The sequence below is a fragment of the Scatophagus argus genome, chromosome 20 (assembly GCF_020382885.2).
Source record: "Scatophagus argus isolate fScaArg1 chromosome 20, fScaArg1.pri, whole genome shotgun sequence".
Classification (NCBI taxonomy): Eukaryota; Metazoa; Chordata; class Actinopteri; family Scatophagidae; genus Scatophagus; species Scatophagus argus.
In genome coordinates, this window is record NC_058512.1 from 17,228,123 (window position 1) to 17,254,800 (window position 26,678).

Genomic DNA, 26,678 nt, shown 5'->3' on the forward strand with positions numbered 1-26,678 from the left:
CGCCTCTCCTTTCCTGTTTACTCACCTCCTTTCTTCCCTTGCTTTCTCACTTCTCCTTTCCTCCCCCTTTTCATCCCTGGTTTCCTTCTCCTCATGTAAGCTCTTCCAGTCTCATTTCTTCCTCTCTTCCATTGCTTTCTTCCCATGTTTTCTCCCCTTGTCTCCTTATTCCTCCTTTCATTCCTCCCCTTTTATTTCCTTGTTTTCTTTCATTTTTCATCCTTTTGAAATTACTCTCCTCATTTCCTTCCCCATTGTTTCCTCATCTCCTCCCTTGTTTTGTCCTCTGGGTTCCTCTTCTTCACTCGTGTCCTCCTCTCCTTCCCCATTTTCTCCTCTTGCCTCCTTCTTCAGCTGTCCCAGGTCAGAGGTTTGTAGATTTTTCCTTCCGTTTTCATTCCAAAGTTAAAGTTTATTGTTGAAGCAGCTGCCTACAACCTGTATTTCAATGTATTTCTTTTTTTGTTACATTTTCACAGGATCTCGTAAATTATTCTGAAGATTTTTTTTAGTACATTACAGTGGTATTGATAAATGAACTGCAGCGGTTTACTTCAACATCAACAAACCAGATTAGTCTATTTTGATTAAAGGCTACACTCTTCTTATTTTTGGCTTGGTCCTCTACTCCCCTCCCCTCCTCTCCTCTCCTCTCCCCTCCCCTCCCCTCCTCTCCTCTCCTCTCCCCTCCCCTCCTCTCCTCTCCTCTCCTCTCCCCTCCCCTCCTCTTTTTTGGGAGGCCTGTGATGTCTGTAAGCTATATGGGGTGATGAGATATTTGTTCTTCTTCTGCAGCCTTAAAAGTCAAGTTTAATTCCTTAAAATGTTTTGAAAGTGAAATTTAACTTACATATATAACCAATACGTTCGCTCTTACAAGTTAAAAAGTCAAATTAAATTCCTGTATTGAACTGAATTGTATGTTTGTTTCCCTGTTATATTTCACTACTGTAAACATCAAATGAATTTCCTCTAATCCTCTTCTGTAACTGTGCAAAATCGACTACACAGCTTTTTCTTAAGTTTTTAATAGCGCTGGTTGCTGTGGAGGCTTTGTACTTGGATTTTGTTTTTTAATGCAGCTGTAACACAAAGCTGAAGCAGACCTGGATACACGACAGCGTTAGGCTGACTGGTGTGATATGAAATCTAACACTGGACTGGACCAGTATAACAATTTTGCCACTAGCTGTTGTACTTGACTCAGGAGCCGCTGCCACTGAGCCCAAAAATAGGAGTGTAGCGGCACCTCAATCATGTTTGTATTTCTCACAACAATCAGTCAACGTAACTTTTCTCCGTCTAAATGTTAACATCAGAACGACACACAAGATTTCAGCCTGGTGCAGTTTGAGAAAAGATTTCTACGTTTCAGGTGCCTACAGGAATCTTTCAAGTCAGTTAATTTTCACTGCACATTTCTGCAAATGTTCCACAACAAAAGTCTTGTAAAGAAATGAAAGCTTTCTGTTCACTGAAACGCAACAGGACTTTTAATTTGAAAAAGACACAGGAATTCTTTGCATTTGATTGCATATTGCAGCAATTTTAACAAGGCAAACAGGAACGAACCTAAACAAGGACCTCCACCAATTCATTACTGATGAGAGAGTTCTCTCTTGTGGATGCTGACTGGAGGAGTATAGCAGCAATGTGTGAACAACTCTCAGCTGCTAACTAGTCACACGCTGCTAGCTCTGTCTAGCTACCTGACAGATGCTGGTCCAGTTCGTCTGCATGAAATTAAACCAGTTTCAGCTCATACACTGGAAAAAAATGACACCGACACAACTCTAATGCACGAGAGTGAGAAGAAGTTGCAATACGTCATCTCATCTCATTATCTATGCATAAGCACACAGTTTGAAATCAATTTCAGGAAAAAATGATAAAACTTTGATTTTTACTGGCACACAATGTTACTTAAATCATAGACAACTGGCTATGATTGCCCAATGTGGCATTTTATCTAAAGATAATTGTGTTAAAACATTGTTTTTGAGTTAGGAGCTGTTCAACTGTTTATTTGCGACATGATCCCAAAGTTTCATTCATACTGGTCAGATGGTGCCTTGAAAATTAAAGATAAACTTTAAAACACCACAAAGCCTCCATTGTAAGTCTGATTGACATGCAGGTTTGTGTACAGACCCAGAAATACTGACTCTCCAGATTTATCATAACACCAAGCAGGTCTGCCATGAACCATGGGAATAATTCTAGTTTCTTAAAATCAGGCCTGAAGTTTAAACATTATTTTGATTGCCGGTACAGAAACTAAAGAGACACCTCTCGTCTGTGGTATAAGTGTGGGTAAGCCGAGGGCTTGTTTACACGTTATCTACAGCCTGAAATCAAGTGTAACCATAAAATGATTACCCAAGGTGAACAAGGTTAACAGGCTGACTTCATGCTTCAACTCTGGCCTCATGCATGTACCATAGTTGTACACAAACAATTTTCACGTGCCATTAGTTATTATTACTGATGTTTCCAGTGTGCTCTATGTAGAATTTTATATTGCAAGTCCATAAAGTTGAAACTCCTACAAGAGATAGATTTTAAAAAAGGATGGTCAAAATCTAAGCAGCAGAGGCTGAAAAACAAAAACAAAAGTTCATCCAATGCCAGTGAAGACATTTTACAACATTAACTGGCATTAACTGTAGAAACTTGGGATGAACTATTCACTTATTTTACATCACGGTTAATTTTTTACTAAATTATCTTTCTCTGTTTTTCTCTCTTTCTTTTTTGTTTACCTTTTTGTTTAATAGAATGTAATGACACAGATTAGGGGTGAATAAAATGCAACCTTAACATATACACATAATTGTATTGCTTGCTAAATCGAGATATCGTGACCAAGGTTTAGCAAACTGTTGTATTTATTTATTTCAAACTTACAGGTAAAACTGGGCGGGAATCAGGGGTGTTTGCTCAACCAACCACCAGTCACATCGCTGATGTAACACCCAGACATGTTTTTAAAGCATTTGAAACCAATACAGAAACAGCACAGTGTTTGGCACTGATCGTACCTTCCCTGAGCAGTCGAGCGCTGGCTTCTGTCGGGGTACAGCAGCACCGCTTGGACAAACTACACACAGAACTGCATTAGTCTACACTGCGATAATAGAATTGGTAATATTATTAATGCCTATTTGTTAATTTGAACATTGAGTGGGATGTGTCCCCACAACATATACTACAAACATTCATTCCACTTGCATTCTATTCAAGCTCTTAATACCAAACACAAGTTCACACGATTCTGATTAAACCTATCATTCCTGGATAAATCTCTCCATACTTTGCAGTATACCAGAGTTTTTAAACATGGAGCCTGTGGTGACTTTTCTCCGCTGGCGCGCCAGTAGCAATGCATTTCACATCAATCTGCAAAGACCGGTGTGTCACAGCTGAAGTGGGAAGTGAAGGAGTAAGCTACAGCACATAAGAGTACGGTGGAGCCTATGATGCCAGAAGTACCTCAAAATGTTTGTGTAATTACTCTCATTGCCAAAAGGGGGAGACAAAAGTTCCTCACTGCAGGTTGTGCAAAACTGGTGGAATTCCCCTTTACAAAACATAAAATCACACTGGCGGGAAGAGAGAGAAAGATAGAGACAGTCACCGAAACAGACAGACAGACAGTGGCTCAGTCCTCCAAATTTTAGATTAACACCGTCATCATTCATCCTATTCAAACAAATAATACACTCCAAAACAAGCGACCAAACCTTTCTCTCTCTCTCTCCCTCTCTCCCTCTCCTCTTCTTTCGGCTTTAATTTGATTAAAAAGCGAGCTGCAGGAAGGGGAGGGAGGGCTGATGCACATCTAATAAGTGGACCATCTGTCTGCAGCGCTGGCTGGCTCCCAGCATTGTACCCAACCAGACTGCATGGGAAATGAAGGGAGAGATGGAGGGATGGAGGGAGGAAAGAAATGCAGAAAGAGAGAGAGAGAGAGAAATATAGAACCCAAAAAGAGTGACCCGGTTGAGGAAAAGCAGCACAGGCAGCATTTTTAATTTTGTCTGACGTTTGCTTGGTCAACAAACCTGCACAGGAGATGAAGAAGAATGAAGAGCGAAGGATAGAAGGAGGAAGAAAGGAAGAAAGAAAGAGAGCTTTAGGAGAGGAGAACAGTTTAGGGAAAACCATGAGGAGGTAAGGAAGAGGGAAGAGAGGAGAAAATGATGGAGGTGATGAGGGAGGAGAAAAAAAAGGATTGGGGGAAAGGAAAGGGCAAAATGGGAGGAAGGGGGAAGAGAAGTGGTAAAAGGTAAAGACGGGTAAAAAAGAGAAAACAAGGGAGGACAGGAGAGGAGAGAGGAAGGAGGGAACAAAGGGTAGGGGGTGAGAAAACACAGAGAATAAATTAGAAGGGGGAGAAGAATAAAGCAGAAAAGAACAGAGGAGAAATTAAGGTGGGCAAAGACGAGTGGAAGCAAGCAGAAGAGAAAGGGAAAAGAGAAGCGAGTGAAAGAATGGGAAAGACAGCAGGGGTGGAAAGGTGGAAGGAAAGGAGAGAAGGGAAGATGGGAGAAAGTACCAAACCAATCTTTGACCTTAAGGTAGTACAGTATATTTCAAGTACATACAGCCTTGAACTTTGCCTCTCATATCTATTTAAGATCGGAGACATAAATGGGACACCGGCCATTGTCTGTCTGTGCTTAATAAGCCACCAAAGGTCACAGTATATAGACACTATATGGACAAATGTATCCAGACACACCTCTTTATGAGGCTGTTTTTCAGGGTTTGGGCTCGGCCCCTGACTTCCAGTGAAGGGAAATATTAATGCTTCAGCATACCAAGACATTTTGGACAATGCTATGCTTCCAACTTTGTGGCAACAGTTTGTTGAAGGCTCTTTTCTATTTCAGCATGACTGTGTCCCAGTGCACAAAACAAAGCTCCATAAAGACATGTTGGATGAGTTTGGTGTAGAAGAACCTGACTGGCCCACACAGAGTCCTCAACCTCATCCAACATCTTTGGGATGAACTGGAACAGAGATTGTGAGCCAGGCCTTTTGGTCCAACATCAGTGTCTGACCTCACAAATGCTCTACTGCATGAATGGGCAAAACGTCCCACAGAAACACTCCAGAATCTTGTGGAAAGCCTTCACAGAAGAGTGGAAGCTGTTACAGCTGCAAAGCTGTCTGTGTGTTTGGAGTGTCAGTGGTCAGATGGCCCAGTACTTTTGTCTATATAGTATAGCTTGCTCCTTCCTTTTATCATCCCTTTCTCATCCTCCCTGCCTACTCCCCTTTCTCTCTCCTCGCCCCTTTTCTTCTTTCCTCCCTCCCTTTTGCCTCCCCGTGCTAAGTCTTCCCTTCTCCTCCAACTCCCTGTTCTTTTTTTGTTCTTCTTCCACGTAACTCCTTTCCTCCAATTCTTCTCCTCCTAACACTCAACATCCTCCCTGTTTTTTCCCAACTCTCTCTCCATACTCCTCCACCTTCCCTCCTCTTCCTCTTGCTCTACACCCTCCTTTCCTTCCTATTTCTTCTTCCCGACCACTTGTGTTCCACTTGCTTACTGCCTTCCTCCTCCACATCTGTCTGTTGCCAAACTTCCATCCTTCCTCACTTTCTTATTCTACATCTACTCCTGTCTCATCTTCTCCTTCCCCTGCTTCTCTCCATCATCTTTCGTCTCCTCACACTTCACTCCCTTTATCCTCCTCCTTCCTTCAAATTGCTTGCTCCAGCCAGTTTCCCTTCAATTCTTCCTTTTTTTCCTCCCTTATACTTCACTTCTTTCTTTCCCCTCTCATTGTCTCTTCCTCTCCTCCTCCTCCTCCTCCCTTTCTCCACTTCCTCCTCTCTGGTGGTGAGATGACAGTTAATCCCTGGTTGAATTATAATCTCACATTTCATCCTGATTTCACGCTGACAGGATTTTCCTTCACATTACGACGCCCAGTTGTCAATCTCTCTCTCTCCCTCTGCTCTTTTGTCCTTCTCAATGTCTCTCACCCTTTTTCTGCACCCTTTCTCTTTGTGTCTCCAGTTGTTTCGTGTGCTTATTTTCTCCCGTTTTTCTTCTCAGCATCTTTCTTTTCCCTGTACTGTCCTTCTAGCTCGCTCTCTTCCCAGCCTTTATTCATTTTTTCCACGCTTATTCCATTTGTTCTAATTTCCCTCCTTTATTCTTTCTCTCCACTGTTCTTCCTTTTCCTCTTTCCTTTCTTTCTATTTTTACAAAAACACCCTTTGTTTTTCTCCCCAGGCCTCGCAGCTCTCTCTCTTTCTCTCTCTCTCTCTCTCTCGCGCGCACAGACACACACACACACTCAACTGCACTTTGTTCTCGTCATACAGCCACTTCCTGTCGTGAGCCTTTGATTTTAGTCTTTTTATGCTGCAGGTCTGAATTTAAAAACAATAAATTTATCAACAGGATTGAAGAGTTGAGAGCAGGCAGCTACGCACACACACGCACACACACACAAAACACATGTGCGCACACAAACAGAAACAGACACACATGCATACACACAGAGAAACATGAAGGTACACACATTCATTTGAAACGGAGGCAAACAGGAGAGCTGCGAGGCACATTGTCAAAGAGTAGGTGTGACACAGGTGAGCTCAGCAGATATTTCTAACTGTTGCACAAATTTTAACCATCATTTTAAGAATCTAGAAAAATTCAACTTGAGCAATTACCCTTTGAATTTGATTGACAAAATCACAACTCTTTTTCTCAGTCACTGGAGGTATTTCAGATATCCTTCATGGTTGTTCTTGTCACGTTGTAGTACATTTTATCTTCACATCTTCTCTCATGATCATCATGCTAAGACATCTCATTCAGTATCAAATGTAGTCCAGCTGAGTGTCTGAGCTGAGGGAACACAAACTCCTAGCAGCCAATGTAATGTACACATTTGTTTGCATGTGGACAAACTTAACTTATCACTGAGAGTGCATACACTTCATTTTATTTGTTTATTTTTGATCAACTAAAGGAATGTGTCATGAGTCATCAACGCTTCCTCACTAAGGCGAAATCTTCTGTCCCTTCATTGCTCAAAGTTGAGAAGTTTCCTAAAAGCTAGTACTCCTTGATCAAAATGTTGAGGCTAAGTTAGGAGCTCTCAGAGAGTATTCTAAAAATGTTTGAATATGGCCCCTGGTACCTGGTGCAGACTCAGGGGAGAAGCTGTTGATAATCAGATGTACCGTCAGACTGCTGGCTGTCTGCTACTCCAGCTGTTAAATATAGAAGATGTTTTGTGTGTAGTTTTTCAGTCTCAAGTAATTTAATGAGTATTGTAATTAGTTTTGCCGTTGAGTAATTAGTAAAATAACATACATTACATTCTTTTTCAAGGACTAATAGCTAGTAAGTAATCGATTACATTTCTCAAGTAACTTCTCCAACACTGCTCAGTTGATGATTCATCCCCAGTGAGTAGCCTTACATATCCTACATTGCATAGCCAAAAGATTTGCAAAAGTATGAAAGTACATAAAGATAAATAGACAGACAGACAATGGAAGTGTCCTAAATAATGGATTATTTAGGGTTTTGGAAAGGTTGACAGACTAAAGGAATGAGAGAAAGAAGAAAGAAAGAGTTCTTCATTCTCTCTCCGGTGTAATCAAGATAAAAAAACCTGACGTGGCCTCAATTCTGACGGAGAAAATCAGACGCTAATTTTCCTCCAAAAAACAAACTCAGACACACACACACACTCACTCACACACTCACACACAGAGTACCAAAAGTGTTTGGAGAGCCTGTGTAAGTGTGTCTGTGATGTGAGTGTTTGAGTGTCTGAAGAAGTGCGTGAGTGTGTGTGTGTGTGCATGTGTGTGTGGTGTGTGTCTGGCATTCATCAGAACCACAGCTTGCTGAAAAAACAGTAAGCACAGTGTAGAGAGAGAGAGAGATAGAGAGAGAGAGAGAGAGAGAGAGAGACGAACAAGCGCTGCTGCATGCTAATTATGTATGCATGATTTAATCTGCAACTCAATAATATGCAAATATATTCATATGTTAGTTTCTTAATTAAAAATGCAAAGCAGCCCTTATGGTGATTTTGCTGTGATTTTCTTTTCAGCCTAACAAACGGAACATTTTGAGAAATTCAACAAATTGGAGGAAGTGCTACAGTGGAGTTTTACAAAGAAAAAAAAACAACAACTTCAACTTCCTGTAGTTCGAGAATAAAGGAGGAGCCAGAGGAGGGGAGGTGACTTGTTGAAGGAAGACAAGCTTGTCATACCACTTTAAGAATATTTTCGAGAGAATTCTGCTTTCATAGATGTTCAGGAGTTACTCTGAAGGCTAGCCGTGCAAAATGGGAGTCGCCACAACTGTTATTTTCTAACTTGTAAAAATTGTGCACATCAACAGCCATGATTCATAATTGTGACTTGTAAACAAATATTACAATATACAAAAATGCAAATATCACTGTTTTTCAAAGAAAATTGTCAAAGAAACATTTTATTTTTCATGCCACCAGGAATATCAACATCATTCTGTCCATTGATTGGTCCATTAGGTTTTAAATATTAAAGCGATTGCATGGAAGGCCATGAAATTTGGTACTGATATCTATGGTCCCATTAAGATGAAGACATAAAAGCCATTGGAATTTTTCACCCATACAACCTTGTCAGCATGAAGATATTACAAATGTCATTGGTTTTGTGTCACTGAAAAGTAATTTACTGATGGTCCCTAAGTGAAACCCCTGGAGTTGAGAGCAACGGCTCAACCTCCTCTTACAGACAACAGAGGGTGAAACTGAGTAAGAAGCTGCTCGATATTGAGTGAATGTTTGCCAAATATGCAACTTAAAACTAAATTATCTGTTGGGAATTTCTGCTTTATAAAATGACTTTTCATGCACTGGTACCCAAAAAGTAGACTACTACTGTTCAATAACCAGTCTTATTTCCAACAAAGGCAGCGACTAATAATACAATTTCATCCTGTCTTTGACATAGACAGGATGCCTGAACGCATCAGCCAGTAAGGCTGTGAACTCTTAGTTTTGTTGAAACGAAGACGTACGAAGACATCAGTGGCATAATTAAAAAAAAAAAAAGGTCTTGCTGAGAAAAAAACTAGCTAGCTAGCCTGCCCTCAAATCAAGTGGAGCAAATTTTAAAGTAGATACTATTTTGAAAACAGAACACATATTTCTAATTTCTTGCTTGAAAATATGTCAAAACCTAATTATATGTGTAGAGTGGTAGAATGAAAAGATCGTGGAAAAAAAAAAAAACTATTGGAAATCAACATCCATCACCACTGGCTGATGTGAAAGGCTGGGATGCTGGAATACTTGTAATGAAATGGGTGGAGCAAGAACACTTCTGGGCATTTTGGGTCATTCTTGGCTAAATGTTCAAATGTCCAGATCATAAAGTTCAGATCAGCTCAGTCAACTCTCAGAGGATTGCAGCCTGTTAACCAGTTCAACAGTAAAACCTAAGATCAGTTTCTTGGGACTGACTTGGTGAGACAGCGACTGTCCTCCCACTGAGCAGTTCATTCAGCGCAGAGTGCAACCTGCTGCTGAGGAGAGGCCCCCTCAGATCAGTGTTCAGGTATACTTTACACAGAGCGTGCTCGGAATGAAAACAGCGATTAAAGATGGAGCTAATCCACACCACCAGCATGCATTACAGCCACACGACAGGGTGTGTGTGTGTGTGTGTGTGTGTGTGTGTGTTATGAGGCTGATATCCAGATCCCTAAGATGCAGGCTTTATTGAAACCCAATCTCTTATAAGAACAACGTTAACAAACACTGTTGTTTTATTGAAATTACTGAAGTGATTTAATCTCCCTTTGAGATTGTTTTCAGTTATATATACATACATACACTATGAAGACAAAAGTATCCAGACACACCTCTTTATGAGGCTGTTTTTAAGGGGTTGGGCTCGGCCCCTTACTTCCAGTGAAGGGAAATCTTAATGCTTCAGCATACCAAGACATAACTGTGATCCAGTGCACAAAGCAAAGTCCATAAAGATATGTTGGATGAGTTTGGTGTGGAAGAACTGGACTGGCCCACACAGAGTCCTGACCTCAACCACATCCAACACCTTTGGGATGAACTGGAACAGAGATTGTGAGCCAGGCCTTTTGGTCCAACATCAGTGTCTGACCTCACAAATGCTCTTCTGCATGAATGGGCAAAAATTCCCACAGAAACACTTCAAAATCTTGTGGAAAGCCTTCACAGAAGAGTGCAAGCTTTTATTGCCACAAAGCTGTTCATGCATTTAGAATGAAATATCATTAAAGTCCCTATTGGTGTAATGGTCACGTGCCCCAATACTTTTGTCTTCATAGTTTATATACAAATGTATGGACTGACAATTGCTGAGAGAGTCGACCCACAGCTTTTGAAGAGCTTCTTAACCTCGTGCAGCTTAAAAACTCATCAGGATTTAGCATCTGCATGAAAATTTGTGATAAATATCTCTTGCATTTTGTTTTTCTGCAATCATAAATTAATTTTTCCATTCGAAAACTGTTGTGACAGCTTGTCATGTTAAAACCTCACAGCAATTAGCTGTGAGCAGGCTCTGCTCAACAAACTAGTTCGTGCTGCATTCAAGGAAGCTCTGACATCTGAAAATTAATAATCAACAGGGAAAAAATGCCTTTACAATTTGCTGTCAGTAGAGAAACAAAGGAACGTTGCTATATACATGATGATGCGTTTCTGGCCATTCCCTCTTTGAACTTAACACAGCTCATGGACGTACTTTACTGTCACTTTTCCCTGCCCAAAATCCATGTTTTAATTTGCAATATTTTATAAAGCTGTGACACCTTAAAAGCAGAAAAATGATTTGAATCCAAAAATGAACCTAAACTGACAAATGAAGAAAGCACAAGTGAGTCTGACATTTGTGCGCCAGGAAGGACAATTGATAAATATGTAACGCATTATCAACAACTTAAAGCAGTTTTTCACCTCAAGTACGGGGTGATTTGTGTGTGTGTGTGTGTACGTGTGTGCGTGTGTGTGTTATAACATGTGATATTCATCGTAGCCTTGGAGCAAAAGAGAGTGCTGCTCTCTGCTGCCTGTTTCTCCAGCCAAATATTTGGGCCCAGGAATGCACAAGGGAACATTCACATCTGCAGCAGGCATTCATGTGTGTGTGTGTGTGTGTGTGTGTGTGAGAGAGAGAGAGAGTGTGTGAGTGGGTGTTACTTATTGAGGACCTTTTCTGGTATAAACACCAACCCCTTCTCTGGACCAGTAGTCCTGATGGGGGACCGAAGACCTATCCTAATGTTGCAACATGTCATTTGTGAGGTCCTGGTTAAGGTTCTGGTCAGGGTTTGGGTTAGGGGTTAGGCTGTTTGTGTCTGACAGTAAGAGATAGTTACAGAAGTCAAATGTATGTCTTCACAAGGACAGAAAGGTAGGAAACACTTCCAAGTTATTTCATTCATGTTAAGACACCTCTGAAGCACTAAAGCAGCTGCGGAAACTTAAAGGTCAGATGATGGCACCGACAACTAACTAACTGCTGGTCTGGACATGTCCCATGCAATTAATTTTAGAAATTAATTGTCTTGAATTTTAACCATTCTCATCTGGTAACCCTATTCCCATCTGACACAAAATGGCAGCCGAATACACCATCGTAGGACATATTGGTGCTGAGAGCCAAGCAAATAGCTCGTCCACCATGTCCTAACTGCATGTGAACATTTGACGTCGTAAGATTTGGGTAAGTTTGCTAAGATCTTCCTATTTCCCAACATTTTAACTGTTAAACAACAAACACATATTTTATATTGTGATATTTATGACAGACAATATAGCCAATAGCAAGTAGGACTATTCTGTTACAAGCACTTTCAGCACCCTGGTGCCATTTCCCTCCTGCCAGGGGCACAGTATTTACGCTTTTGTAGTAAAATGAGATGGTATAGAAATGATAATGATTTGGTTTCATTAATCAACTATTCATTGTTCATGCAGCTCTTTGGACAAGGAAACATGAGTGACAGGAATAAATATAAACTGGATGTCCGACAAAAGTTCAGCTCAAGACGGCAAAACAGAGCTGCACAGATTTCATAAGGGTTACTTGTGGCCAATTAGGACACTCCAATAGGACACTATGAAATCAAACTGATTTTGTCATTGACACTGTAGACGGCGGTATACATACACAGCATGAACAACACAAAAAGATATTTTTAAGCCATTTCTGTGGAGTTTTCAAGTGGAATGAGTCATTGAAACATCCGCACAATATAACACACAGCTGTCTGTGCCTATGCCTCTGTGTGTGTGTGTGTGTGTGTGTGTGTGAGTGAGTGAGTGTTGCAGTTAGGCCATGAGATCATCCTCTACTGAAGCTGCTCTCTGAGTTTCTTTAATATAAACACTGAAGCCGCTGCAGGACACTGGCACCGTTCAAAGCTTGCTGCTTTTTCTCTGTGGAGTCCAATACTGTTTTATATCAGAACACCTCAGTGCATTATGACTCTTATGTGAGCACTTGCCAAAGGGAATAAAAGGTGTATTTAAATCATTCTCTGTGTATTCAGTTAAACCATGGTTTTTGGTAGGTTAGTTTCATTTGTCACCTGCCACCTCAGTGGCATGAAGAATTAGCACTGTTGCTATGGTGATCTCCAGCTTAATATTACCTGGGGGCAATATTTCTTTTCTTAGGATGGCAAAGGAATGTCCTGTCCTACTCTGCCTCTGATCCACTTACCCTTATTATTCTCATTCCTAAAGCTAACCACACCAACCACTGAAGGCATAGAGTACTAACCAATTAGAGGAAGAGTAGAGCAGGCAATTCCTTCACCATCCTAGGAAAAGAAAATCGGCTCCCTGTGACAATTGGCTTCCCTGAGAACATGTAGTAGCATCATGGTCATTGACAACTGTCAATCTACACATTTAATTGAAATAACAATAATAATACTGTATTTTACCTAGTCCATATGTTTATAATAATTAAATTACAATTAAACAAACACATCAAAAAAAAAAAAAAAAAACAGTGGACATTTTCATTTTTCTGTTTTTCTTTTCTGTGCATGTTATAGCTGCATACAAATGGTCTTTCTCTCACCCCTCCATCCCTGTAGAGTAGCCTCTTTCTCATTTCATCTCCTGCCAAGGCCTGGTATAACAGCGCTAATTTGAGCAGCATGCTGACACACACACATACACACACACACACACACACAAAATTTTCAGCACCACTTCACACACAAAGAGGCGAGGTTGATGTGTGTTTTTATGTTTTTCAGATGGATGTTCATATAAGATTAGAGGCAGTTTAATCATAAACATAGTGATTTTACTGTAGAAAGCTGGAATCACACACAAACTGACAAGGATATATATGTTTTTAAATTTCCTTTTATTTTGTCGCATTTCTTTTTTGAGTATTTTGTTACTACTGTTCTACAATATTAGAACAAAGGGAGTTTTCATGCTGCTGGAAATCTGTAGATTTTCATGATAAACATTATAACACCTTCTTCAGTATGTTTTTATTTCCCACTCTGTGTGTGTGTGTGTGTGTGTGTGTGTGTGTGTATGTACGTATGTGTGCGCGAGCGTGCATACACAGTCCTGTTTTCTATCCTCAAACCCACACACACACACACACACACACACACTGCCAGCTTAATAAAACATGGACTAGACAGCTCATTAGTCATTAAGTTTGCTTTTCTGGTGCTGTTAAAGGTTTGCATTTATATAATTTAAATCCTATATTTAATATACCATGATCAGGAGATGAAAAATGTTGACATTACACAGTATTACGTGTCCAAACAGCATGGTGTGTATACATTGTATGATAATTGCTCTCTAGGTGTGCACAAACAGTTAACTGAAGCCCATGGTAGTTGACTGGGTCTGGGTCTGTGGCTCCTCTGTGGTTCCTGGGGCCACCTGAAGGGGGCAGTATGGCTCACCAAACCACTTCCCTGTTACCCCCCCCCCCCCCAACTACACCGCTCTCCACCTCCCTTCCTTCCTCCACCCGCGGCCCACCGGGAACCGCCGGCTCTCCTACTGTGCCTTCTGCAAGACCTGGCTTAATTTAATTAACGCTGTCGACTTTAAACAAAACCACATCTGAGCCGAGGAGAAAGAGAGGGAGAGAGAGAGCAGGAAATAGCCAGAGACGGGAGCAGCTCAACCCGATCAGATCACTGAGAGGATTTAATCGGTTCAGGGTTTGAAAATATTCCACCTTTTTGGGTTCTGGTTTCACAAAGGAGGCCTTAAAAATTGAAATCACAGGATTCTTCTTTAAATGACTAATGACAAATATCAGAGGAAGTCAAGGTCTGTTTTCATGCTGGTAGGGAGCTAAAGATTCTGGATCCTCTAGATTAAAACTGAAAGACTAAAATGATGAGCTTCAGGTAAAAATGTGATTTTATGGCTATGTTGCTTGGCTCTTTGAAAGTCTCTCATCACTGCGGCTTTGGTCTTCGCTTTTATAAAATGCTCATTGGTACTTCAATTTGATATAACCTAACTTATCTGCTAGGCATTAATTATTAATATATTAGGATAGGGAATAATAATTATTATTGTAATCTTTTTTTACAATCTGGGTCCTGTGTTTTTTTCACAATGTGAAGTAACTAAAGCAGAAGTTGAGTATAACAATATTTTTGGGAATTTAGTCACGTAATCATCATGAATGCCCCTGATAAAATTGTGAAATTTCACAATCCAGATCCACAAAACTAACTGATGAGTAATATTTTTTGCAGAGTGCATAAACGAAGACCTTCACTTATACAGTTTGAATTATTTACAATAAAATAATATTATCTTATTGTGTAATATGATATGTCCAACTTGGAACAATAATTACTGATAATAATGGTCGCAGTGTAAATATCAGAATTTACAGAATTTGGAACTGGATAAAAAAAAAAAAAGTTGCATTTATTCTATTGATCCAGATTAAGAATGATCGTGTTCAGATTGTTTCAGTTCCTATTCATTCAGAAAATTCAAGCTCCTTCATGTCACAAACAACAAAATCCACTCACCAAAACACAATATCATAATATTGAAAAGATCCATCAGCATAATAATTTTTTTAAAAACAAATTTAAATTTAAATTTAAACCAATTTGGCAAAATAAAAGCAGGTCTGATGTAAATATTAGAAAATGAAAACTTCTCATTCAACGATGTCTAAACTGTGTCATAGAATTATTTCATATGTAACCATCTTTACATGTAAATCCTTTCTGCTTGCAGTCCTTTACAAGCTAATGGCTGAACCCAATGTCACAGAGAGAGAGAGAGACAGAGAGAGAGGGAGAGAGAGAGAGAGAGAGAGAGAGAGGGGGGGGGGGAATTAGGGGGAAAAGAAAAGGAAGAAAAAAACATGAAACAGAAGAATGAACATTAAACACATATCATTTATTTCCTTTAATAGCTTCATTTTCATGCTTTCATTAACGTCATTTTTGGGGATAATCTAGATATATATTTCTGTGTTTTGTTGTTTGTTCTGTCAGCATTAGCAAAGCTCTGAGGACAAGCCAGAGACTTTATCAGCCTGAACAACAAATTAACTAAAACAATGATATCTAAAGAAAAAAAAAGCTGTTATACTCCCAACACCAACAAAGAAAAACAACAGCGAGACAGCACTCTGCAACCTGCTAATGTTAGCAACTGATGCCTAATTTCCTTTTGATTACAAAGACATCCCACGCTCTCCTCTCAAGTGACGTTTAATTGTTTCTCAAAGTAAATCATCAACTCAGCAAACTAAATTTGACAAACAACAATAACAAACTTGCAGCGCAGGGAGGCGAGAAGGAGGGGGGGAAAAAAGACAATGAATTAATTAAAAGAAAAAGACCTTCACCCGCAGTGGATATGAAACGCAGATGAAAGAAAACAGACAAGACTTTTTGCCTTAAATGAATTGTGTTCAGGAGCTGGAGCATATGGGAGGGCAGCAACACAACAACAAGGAAAGCAAGTTTAAAGAGGCTTGAATTCTTTTTAAATTCATCAGAAAAAGTGCAAAGGCAATAGGAATCCAAGAAAGCAGAAAAATCAGTGTGTCCAATGTCCTTATGTTAGAGATCAAAACACTAATGTGGCTAAAACATCATGAACATAAATTGCGGTGCAATTAAAGGCTCTTAAACATGAAACATCTGCAAATATAAAACAAAAATGTCACCTTAAGAGCCAATAAAGTGATCAAAAGAAACAGACAAGAGGATGACAAGCAATTCAGTGAGGCTGTCAGACACAACTGAAAACACTTTAAAACTCTTTGAACTGAGCAATGACTGTGTGACTTAATGCAGAAAGCCGAAACAAGCTCGGTATTTTCTCCATTGTTATGTAAGAGTTCTGAAATAAAGATGAAAATTTCCCTAAATATTCAGCCAACATCTACAAATGAAATCAATTTTAAAACTCAGATTTCACTGCTTTTTCACTAATGTCATCAGTGCAGCATCTTGCAGCAGCACATCATCTGATGTCCAAATGTGAGTTGTTATTTCTGCCCCTAGTGGCCACACAGTGATCACTGCAGCTTTAACGCATGTCAGCACGAACACAGAAAAAGAAAGGAAACTGATCTGAAAGCACTACACTCACTTCTCTTCATAAATGTGAAAAAATAACAAAACTGTTTTCATGCGGTTTGTCGTTCTGAGTTAAGATGATTTAAATGTTGATGGCGAGTGACATTTTTGAAAAATGAGAGGACCTTTTTTTGGATCCTTACTTCTTTAAACGGCTGTGTGAGGGTTAAGACTTGGTTTTAGGGTTAAGGTTCAGGACTGGATGTTTTCAAGTCTGTCTTTGTGCAATATTCAGATGTCATACATTTACTGACAGGGTTATGGAAATGGTTAGGCAATACTTCCATAGCCGTATTACATTGTGAGAAATGGGGGACAAAATGTACACTTCCTCTCTGGTGTAAATGTATTCATGCTGGCATGCAGGTTTACTGTCTGTGTTTTGTCCTGCCCCCTTCAGCCACAGCTCAGGAGGAAAGACAAGGAAACACAAAGAGGGATTTTATATTTACTTATTTATTTATATTTACCAAAAATACAGGCTGGTCTCACCAAATGGTACATGAATAACATGCTAATGTCATTGGGTGTGTTTTTTATATTTGCATTTTGCTTGTCCATTATCTTGCCTGTCAGAGCACTTATAAAAGCGTCAGTCAACGTTGATCTATTTTAACTTACAGTCGTTAGAATCTTTAACTTATATGACTTTCCCCCAAAATGTATGATCTTTTCCTAAACTAAATCAAGTTGTTTTCTTCCTAAATCTAACCAAACTGCAACCACAGCTTATATGACTATGACAACGAAGGGTGTGTGATGGAAGTCACTTCATCCTTTCCTGCACAAACAAAACTCTGCATTAAAGGACACACTAAAAGCTTAAAATAACTGACGTGAGATGTTCTTAAAAGTGGTGCCTAATTATACACCATCTCATGACATCATATTAATAAACACTGTTACTTCAGAGGATACAGCTATCTAAAACTGCTGAAGCCTCACACGAACCTCAGCTGACCTTTGGAATGTATTTTTTTGCACTGAATTAGGACTGTGGATATGAAATTCTTTCAGTGCAGTCATGTCACAGGAGTATTTCTTCAAGACCAGTTTGGACAGGAGGCATAATTCCACCTAACTATAACTCTGTCAGTTTGGCAAGCAATTGTCTCAGAAAAGACCTGAAAGCATCTTAAACCATCCTTTAACATTAGACCGGAGACCAGCCAGTTTTCTCACAAAGACAACTTTTGTTTGCGGCCTCTGTATATCGCCATGGAACCATGCACACACACACACACACACACACACACTTACATTTCAAGCATTCCTCTGTGAAGCTGTACTGGTACTCAGAGCAGGTGCCGACTGGACAGTCTGTATGTGTGTGTGTGTGTGTGTCTGCGCGTGTGTTATTTCATGTGTGCAGTTACGTTCAACCTAAAAGAATTGCTCATCATCATCATTCAAAAAACACCGTGAGAAAATGATACTTCATTTATTTGGTCCTGTTGCAGTCATACTGTTGTCTTGCATCTCATGTCCTCCTAAAATTCAGTCTTTATTTTCAGTTGAGTCAGTCTGGTTTTTATCACATTTCAGTCATAAATCAGTTCATACTACAGGTCCTGTTTTATGATTGTTGTTGCTTTGGTTATACACACATTTAAGTGAAATGTTCATATAATGTCACCATGCAACAATGGTTCTCAAACAGCACTGCCAGTATGCCAATTTCTATATAAATGCTAAATAAATCTCACTAATTAAAACATTTAAAAATGATTGAGCATTATGAAAATACAATCAAGAGTACTTCAAGATTGGAGTGGGAAAATCGGAATGGAACAATTTAAAATTCGAAAAAACACACAATTTTGATATTTACATTAACCAATACATAAATACAGATAAACATTATAAAGGGAATTTATGTGTATTTAACATTCTGCCATGTGGGGTTTACTTACTCTTATAATTTAAATGTATTGTAAACGGTATATTGAGCAGCATCAGTTCAGTTATCAGTTAGATTTTGCATTAATGCAACTGCTCTTACTCTCTATGTATAGGCTATACCTAAAGTAATACTACTTTTAATTCCATCGAAAGAAGTGAAAAGGAAAGTGAGAGTGTAAGTAAGTGGGAAACAACTGACTAAAACATAAATCAGGAAATCAAAGTATTTTTCATCTAGCAGCTGTGAAAATTTGATGTGAATTTGTCAAAAATATTAAATCAGAAACAGGTTAAGTATCCAGTTCTGTCACTATCAGACCAAACCAAACCGACCAATCAAAGCTTTGTTTTAGGGTCTAATCACTCAGTCAATCAGCTTCGTGTTGTCCTCCATTCACAACCACGTTTGAAATGTTTTTTAAAAAGATTTTATGAGCTTGACTGTCGTTGGAATGAAACTGAATGTTTCCTACAGAATTAACATACACGTACAAATGAATCCCTAAAATCCCCCAAACTATTTCTAGAAGCATAGATCTCAAGATCAATAAAACCGTTACAAATAAATTTGACATTTTCTGCATTAAAAACACTAAAACATGATCACAAACAGCTCAGTTGGCTGCTGAGAGCAGGAAGAAAAACATGTTTCAGCCTCAGCGCCATAGCTGTTGGCAGCAGGTTTGGAGGCCGGACCATCCTCGGGGGGGGGGGGGGGGGGGGGGGGGGGGGGGCGACGACGACACACACACAACAAAAACAAAAAACAATGTTCCAGAGAGGAGCGTGGAATCTCTGACCAGACACCAGAATGCTGAGCCTCAAAAAACAAACGGGAGCCGAGAAAAATCTTCATGGGACTGATATGAGTCAAAAACAAGCAGCTGACAGGGCTGCAGGTTCAATCTCTACAGCAAGGCCCTAACAATGAATGTCATATGTGATTGTTTTCTATAGCTTTGAATGCCAACAAGAGACAGTGTGCGATGAAAGAAAAATCAACATCCATCGCTGGATTTGTGCAGTGTCTTTATATCAACCTTAAACACAACCACTCTTAGGAGACAATAAAACAAGTTTAGGCTGTCTCATTTACATCAAAGCTGCACACACACTAGGTATTACTTCAGCTTATTCAGGTATTTTTTGTCAAATTAAACAGGAGACTTGGTGAGACACAGCTTTATGGCATAGTTACATGTCTTAGTAAAGCATGTCAAGCTATTTTCGAGATTGGTTAGTCGCTTGTTTCAACCACTCAGAAATGGCGTCATGTGATTCATATTAGACAGTTTTTATTTATTGTAAATTGTTTTTTGCCTTTAAGTCTACAGGTTTTTCAACACACCTATGTATATATACATGTTGCATATTAGAGAAAGTGACATTGCTCCAGATATAGAACAACCACGCTCATAGGTCAGCAATGTTAAAAAAAAAATACAGTGGGGAACAACTAAATAAATTTCATTGCTATTCTATTATGGAATAATAGATGTTTGATGTGATAATGTTTGATGTATAACAATGGAATCATTTCAATAGCTGTTATTGTAGCTACATAACACCTACTTTTAGCCTGTATTTCTTGAAATGTTGATGAACAGGCACTATAACTAAACTAACATTCCATGTTTGCATTGTAACCAGATACAAAAATAGCTGGATAAAAAAGATAATATTACCGTTTTGACTGCTACTTCCACATAATGTCTACTTTTTAAAATGTCTTGCTTAAGTGTAAATGTTTCCATCCTAAGCAAAGTTTAGAAACTAAGATACCAAACCAGAAGTGATTGTGAAAATGAATACCTGTCAGCAGTCTGATGTTATGTTTTTTATAAAAGCTCAGCTCACAGCTCAAGACAAGGTCCTAATGCTAAAAAACTCATGGTAGGACAGAGCCTGTGCCGCTCTGATTCAAAGACATCTAAAACAAGAAAAGGACCTGTTTCTAAAAAAGACGACATATAATTACAAAGTTTGCGCTTTCTTTTGCTATTGATAGTCATGCCAACAAGCAAGCATAAAGTGGCTCTGAATTTACTTTGCAGCCGTCAAACCAACTCTCCATTTCACACAGGCTGTGGCTCCTCTCCTCATTCTTTCTCTCTTGATGTAAGCGGGGGGAAGCAGGCGGGATTACTCACATCACAAGGGTGGAAACAGAGAGGGTTAGAGCAGAAGCGGCTCAGAGTGCAGCAGACATCAGGCAAAGCAAGTACAGAGATCTAAAACATGGATCACAGACTGTTGACACAAGACATTTACAACCATAATGGTTAGACGTGCAATGTCATCCAAATTTCAGGACTCTTTCACCAAGTACTGGGGATCACATCCTGCGTCCCAGCTTGGTTATCACAACAACTCCCTTAAAAAGGACCCAAAAGTTGAAAAAAACTAAACAATATATTACTATACTATAGTACAGTGCTATATATATTAAAAGTCAAAGCGACCCACACAAATAGGACTTAATTCTGAAAATATCTGATATTAAATTTATCAAAACTAGTTTTCCAGCAATAAATGTTCTTAAGTATGAAAAGTAAAAGTAAATTAGACATATATTTACATGTATATATACTCTATACTAGAAATCAACTTGGGTGACTGTTGGATCTGATATTCAGCATTTTTCTCATTATCAGAATCAGTGATTTTGATTTTTTTTTCTTTTCTGTAGCAGGCAATCTGCAAAATAACTAGTAAATAAAGTTATCAAATAAATGACGTAGAGCAAAAAGTGGAAGGGAAGCATAAAGGAGCAGAAAATGGAAATACTCAAATACAACAATACTGTACTTGAGTAAATGTACAGTGTTACATTTCATCACTGACACTTTAGGATGATAGTTTTACTTAGATACTGCAACTTCTATATGCCAACACAAACCACTAATAAACCCACTGTACAGACATAAGCTGTATGCTAGCTAGCCATGTAGTGTGTTTGTAAGTATGTCAGCCTCTGACTGAAATCAGCACTACGACTCTAGTTGTTTGTGTTATTTTCCTCCGCTCCCTGCCCTTTTTTCTCTTGTTTCTGTACGTTTATTAAGTCCATGAAGCCACTCAGCCACTCAAGTGAAACATTTGCGACTCACATATTCACACTGCCTCGGGTTAATTTCTCTCTCATCGCATCCATTCCATTTGCTTTATATGCAATGGCATTCCCTCTAAAATGTTGTGGGAGAATGATTTAGGAGGTGTGTTCACCTACAGTACAGTGCAAAGGTAAAATGTAGTGCAGATTTATGCAAGATATCTGAAAAATTAGGTCTGGCTAAGATTGTTTGGAAGTCATGAATTAATGTTTTATACTACCAAAGGTATTTGAATTTTCCTTCCCCACAGAAACGACAAAGACCATAAACATTATAACATGAAACATAATCTTTTTTGTCCATCATGGGTTAGGTTACATCACAGAAAGCACCTGTCTTTGTTTGAATGTATGTGTGTAGAATGTGAATTTTATTGTGGCATGAAGAACAAACTATTTTGTTTTCATGTAGAGTATAAAATCTATAATGTAAGCATCAGTTAAAGTACAGGAATGTTACACATGTTCAGTGCTTAAACTACTACCTCACACATACACAAAAATGAAATCCAACCTGTGAAACAAACCTCGCTTCCTCTTTTTCTTTCTGTAACACCCTCTTTCCCCTTCTTTCCTCCTTTCTCTCTCCCCTTCATCCCCAGGCTGATGTAGACACAGAGAGGTGAAGGAAATAGAGGAGGAAGCGTGGACAAAGCGGGCCGAGGCCACAGAAAGGCGGACTCCTGCCGAGCCAAAGAGTCGGCTGACACGGCGTACATTCAGCCATCGTTAACTGGCGATTAATGAGGTCAGCAATAGAAAAAAGAAAAAGAAAAGAAAAAACTCTCCACATGTAAAACAACTCAAAATCAGAAATGCATCCAATGACCAGTAAAGCTCATAAAAGAGGTTATTTTCATTGTCAGTTTCATTGCAAAGACATTCTCTACCAGCTGCCAGCACAAAAATAGATTCAACTGGAACAGATAATAACAGCAAACTGTCAAAAATGAGACGCTGGCGGTTTGGAATCTTCACCAGATTCGAGTGATTAACAAAACAGTCATCATGTAATTGACTGATCAAATAATTTCTGGGAAAAGCAAGGCTGTTGTTTTAAGTTGTAAGAAATTCTAACATGTTAAATTAGAGCCTGCAGATAAGTTGAACAGTCTCTTCAGAAAATATAAAGTCACATTCTGCTGCCTCGTCTCAGGCCTCAGTACAACAGCTGGGGTCAATTCTTGTAGCTCCAGATGAAACACAAATAATGACAACTGATAATTTGTCTCTTTTCTGTTGGATTTTGTCCACATAAAAAACATCCCTGTTTCATTTCACAGATAATCTATTTAGTGCTGCAACTAATGACGATTAGTTGACAAATGTTTTGTCTGGCCAGATAGTCAGATTAAATATTTTTCTTGCAGTGGCCTAAAACAGAGAAAAGCAGAAATTCCTTACATCTGATAAGCTGTTATTAGCACTGGTTGGTGTCCGGTGTGGTAACTGGCACAGTTGGTGATTCATTTTCCATCACTTGACTAATCGCTTCTTCAGTAGTTATTTGGTGAATGGATTTTCCTCCATGATCAAATTCTCTAATCAGAATTCCAAAATGCCCCAAAGTCCGACACCTGATACATGAATCAACTAAATAAACAATACTGGGGAAATCAATGTACATTTTGAATTGTGGTCATTGCGTTCCATAAAAAAACAAATAATTTTGTTATTTATATAGAGTATAAAAACATTTAATAAATGCTTTATAACACACTGCTGGTAGAACATACAAGTCTTAATTAATTTTTATTTTTCGTCAACTAGGACTCCTAAAAGCATCTGCAAGTGCAGCTGTAATAGTATAAAATGCTGTCATGTAATGTACATTAATAAATACTTTAATGTGTCTTTATAGCAGCATACATAAACCAGTGTTAAATATTTTTTATATGGCTTATAAATGCTAAATAGAAGCACAAACAAACAAACAAAAAAAAGTTGTGATTAATATTAACTTTTACCACATCACAAATTTTTAAAACAATATGCTTAATTTTTTAACAGTGGATTATTTATCCTGGACTGAAACTCCTTCCTAAAAACAAGAACTAACAACAAAAAGCCGACAGCTGTCTGCGTCCAGCCCTGCTGCTCTGCCAGCAGCGTCTTCTTTATCTCGACAATTTCACAAAATCAGGCAACGTGTGCAGCTTCTCCACAACTTCTTGTTGTCTTTAGGACTCCTACCCTTTCAAACCTGCTAAACAAAGCAACCAACAGCCAAGTGGATCGAGTGGTGACAGTTTCAGTCCAAAATGCTGCAGATAGATCCAACCAATCCATCATAAAAGAATCAGTTCATTAAAAAACTAAGCACTGCAAACCAAGAATGTTATCATGTCATTTTTTTTTTTAGAAGAAGAGCAATAAATGTCTTTGTTTAATGTCAGATTATTTATTCTGGCATGAAATTTTCTTCCAGTTGATTCTCCCAAAAACCTACAATAAAAACCCGACAGCTGTTTCTGTCCTGCTCGGCTCCGACAGGCAGCGTCATCTTCATCTCAACAAATTCACAAAACCTGGCAATGTGTGCAGCTTTTCCACAACTCCACATTCCTTTTTTCTGTTACAAAACCAGTTCAGTGATTCCAAACATGCAGGAGCATCAGCAGCCTTTTCTTCAGTGTTACACACTTGAAGCAGCAACAATCCCGCCAAAATAACAAAAAAAAGGCATATTATCACTTACTGAGGATGGCAAGCCGGGAGGGACCTTCCGCACCTTTTTTGTGTGAACCTCTAAAAGAGGGGGGGAAAAAAAGCAACAAAACAATACATGAGGGTTTAAACAGGACAGCAGGCTTTTATTTCCACTTAAAAAGACATTGTGGTTTGACTTGTTAGAATTTAATCGATCAGCTAAAAAAAGAAAAAATTAGGCCACTTTTCTCACCACCATCAATAAAAAGATAAAAAGCTATTACTGCAACCAAATGTGACACAATAAGATGAAGAAAATCAAACCATGGGATACAAAAAGGTTGCTGTTTTTCTTTTTGGCTTGATGAACAGAAGGAGGGCAGCTTTATACATGTTCCTTTTATTTTTCAGGGTTTCTGTCAAGGAGAGCGAGGGAGCAGGCTATCAACTGGGAAGGTGAGACTTTGATAGAAAAATGAAAGAGGACTTTTTTTGGGGGGGCGGGGAGGATTGGCCCATAGCTGTCATTGTGTGTGTGTGTGTGTGTGTGTGTGTGTGTGTACGTGTTTGTATCCTCTCAAGGCTAACGCTACCAAGGCTACACCATGGCCACTATTGTCCTGCTTTCTAAAAGACTTGCCTGTATTTTTTGTTTTTTTTTTTTCAACGTTCCCTTTCGAAACACATACGTGCAGACAAACAGACACATGAACGCACACTCTCAGTTCCTGGGCTTCTAACAAAACAACAGAGTTTATGAAATCATACAGTGGCTGTTAACCTGGATTCATTCCAGGTTAAAATGTTTCACCAAAGTCACTGAAAAAAGTTCCTGTTTGGGCAGAGGAACGTAAATAAGGGAAAACCATTACTTAAATTAGACTGCTTACATTCTGCTTTATTTCAGCTATTTTTAAAAGATTTCCATGGTATAATGATGAAAATATTGAGATTCTGTTGCAGTTGATCACTCAGTTCTTGATTTAGGTCTAAAACCTGTTAAAATGTTACAGTTTTTCAGGCACTGTTCTTATCTTTCATCAGTTTATATTTGGTTTTGGGTCAGATCAGAAAAACATCTTTCTTATTGAAAAAACAAAACAAAACAAAACAAAACAAAACAAAACATTTGGGCTGTAAGAATTGAACTTAAAAAAGAAAAGCAAAGCCGAAAGTCAGAAAATCACTATTGTTCCCAGTGGTCGAGGAATTTGTAAGAATCAAAGGTGTGTGTGGCTTGAAAAATCACAGAGACTTATCAGTATCATTACTGTTAGAAAGAAAATTGCACTTTAGTCTTCCAATTAATCCAAAAATAGAAAAGTTAGAAAGAGTTGTATTTTATTTCTTTCCTTTAGTGTTGGAAGTTGAAACATCACCACCCCAAAGTAACCTTTTGTGTTGTACGTTTCAGTTTTGATCCAAGTCTCACATGAGGCCCCAGGTGGCGTTGCTTGATATGCCCGGCTGGTGTAGATTTCTAAAACTTTATGCATTTAATGTGTTTTTATTACATATGTATGTATTATGTTGTCAATTTATTTGGTTCACGGAGTTAAATCTAATGCAGTCTATTGCAGAAACACTGCAACACAGCAACACTGCGGTAATGCCTTCCCTCGTGAAGGTTAAAACATTCAACTTTACTGCAATTTTAGACTGCATAGTGTGGTGCTATTGGATTGTATTATCATATCCTGAGAAATATTTGGAATATTTGTTCCCATTTATACCAGCTAACCATGAAGCATGTAAAACAGTCTTAACAAAACTGAACATGATAACCTTCATGAGTGGATCATTTATTACAGGACTGGCATATTAGAATACATTAGATTTAGCTATGTGTGCCTAATAAAGTGGCAATTGAGTGTATATTGTTGTATCTTTAATTTATTCTTAGTTTAAATGCATTAATTAATTATTTCTCCACCCATGGGATTGAAAAAAAGGCAGAACTCCAATTTATTTTTAGAATAAAGAGAGCCGTGTAATGACAGAACTGTTTGCGTGAATGTCACCGGGTCTGTGCGTGTGTTTGTAGTGGATGTATAATGTGAGCGTGTAAGCGGTGTCTCACCCATGGTGTCCATAGGCAACGCTCTCCTCCGTGGGTTGGAGCTGTAGTGCTGGAAGTACTGACCAGCCGGCTTGGTGGGCGACGCCGCGCCGGGACTCCCCAAACCCAACTCGCCGCCCAGTATTGACTGGTCGAGAGACAATGAGACAGAAACAGAGACAGAGAGAGAGAGAGAAAGAGAGGCTGTTAATCATAGCACCTTGTGACTCAAGGACCAGAAAGGACGCACAAGTGTTCACAAGGAACAACGGGAACATTTCTGAAGATATGTAGACTGTAGCATGACGTTAGC

At 38.9% G+C, this 26,678-nt stretch overlaps 1 protein-coding gene across 13 annotated transcripts in view; it reads right to left on the reverse strand.

Annotated features, from left to right (window-relative positions):
* LOC124051630 (transcription factor 4-like) overlaps positions 1-26,678 on the reverse strand; it is a 211,781-nt gene that overhangs the window by 68,625 nt on the left and 116,478 nt on the right. For all 13 annotated transcript variants that reach the window (XM_046375195.1, XM_046375193.1, XM_046375200.1 and 10 more), the window contains 2 exons: positions 26,387-26,513; positions 24,356-24,405 (listed from right to left, as the gene is read on the reverse strand). In XM_046375195.1, coding sequence (XP_046231151.1) covers positions 24,356-24,405; positions 26,387-26,513 — 177 coding nt within the window. The remainder of the gene's footprint in view (positions 1-24,355; positions 24,406-26,386; positions 26,514-26,678) is intronic.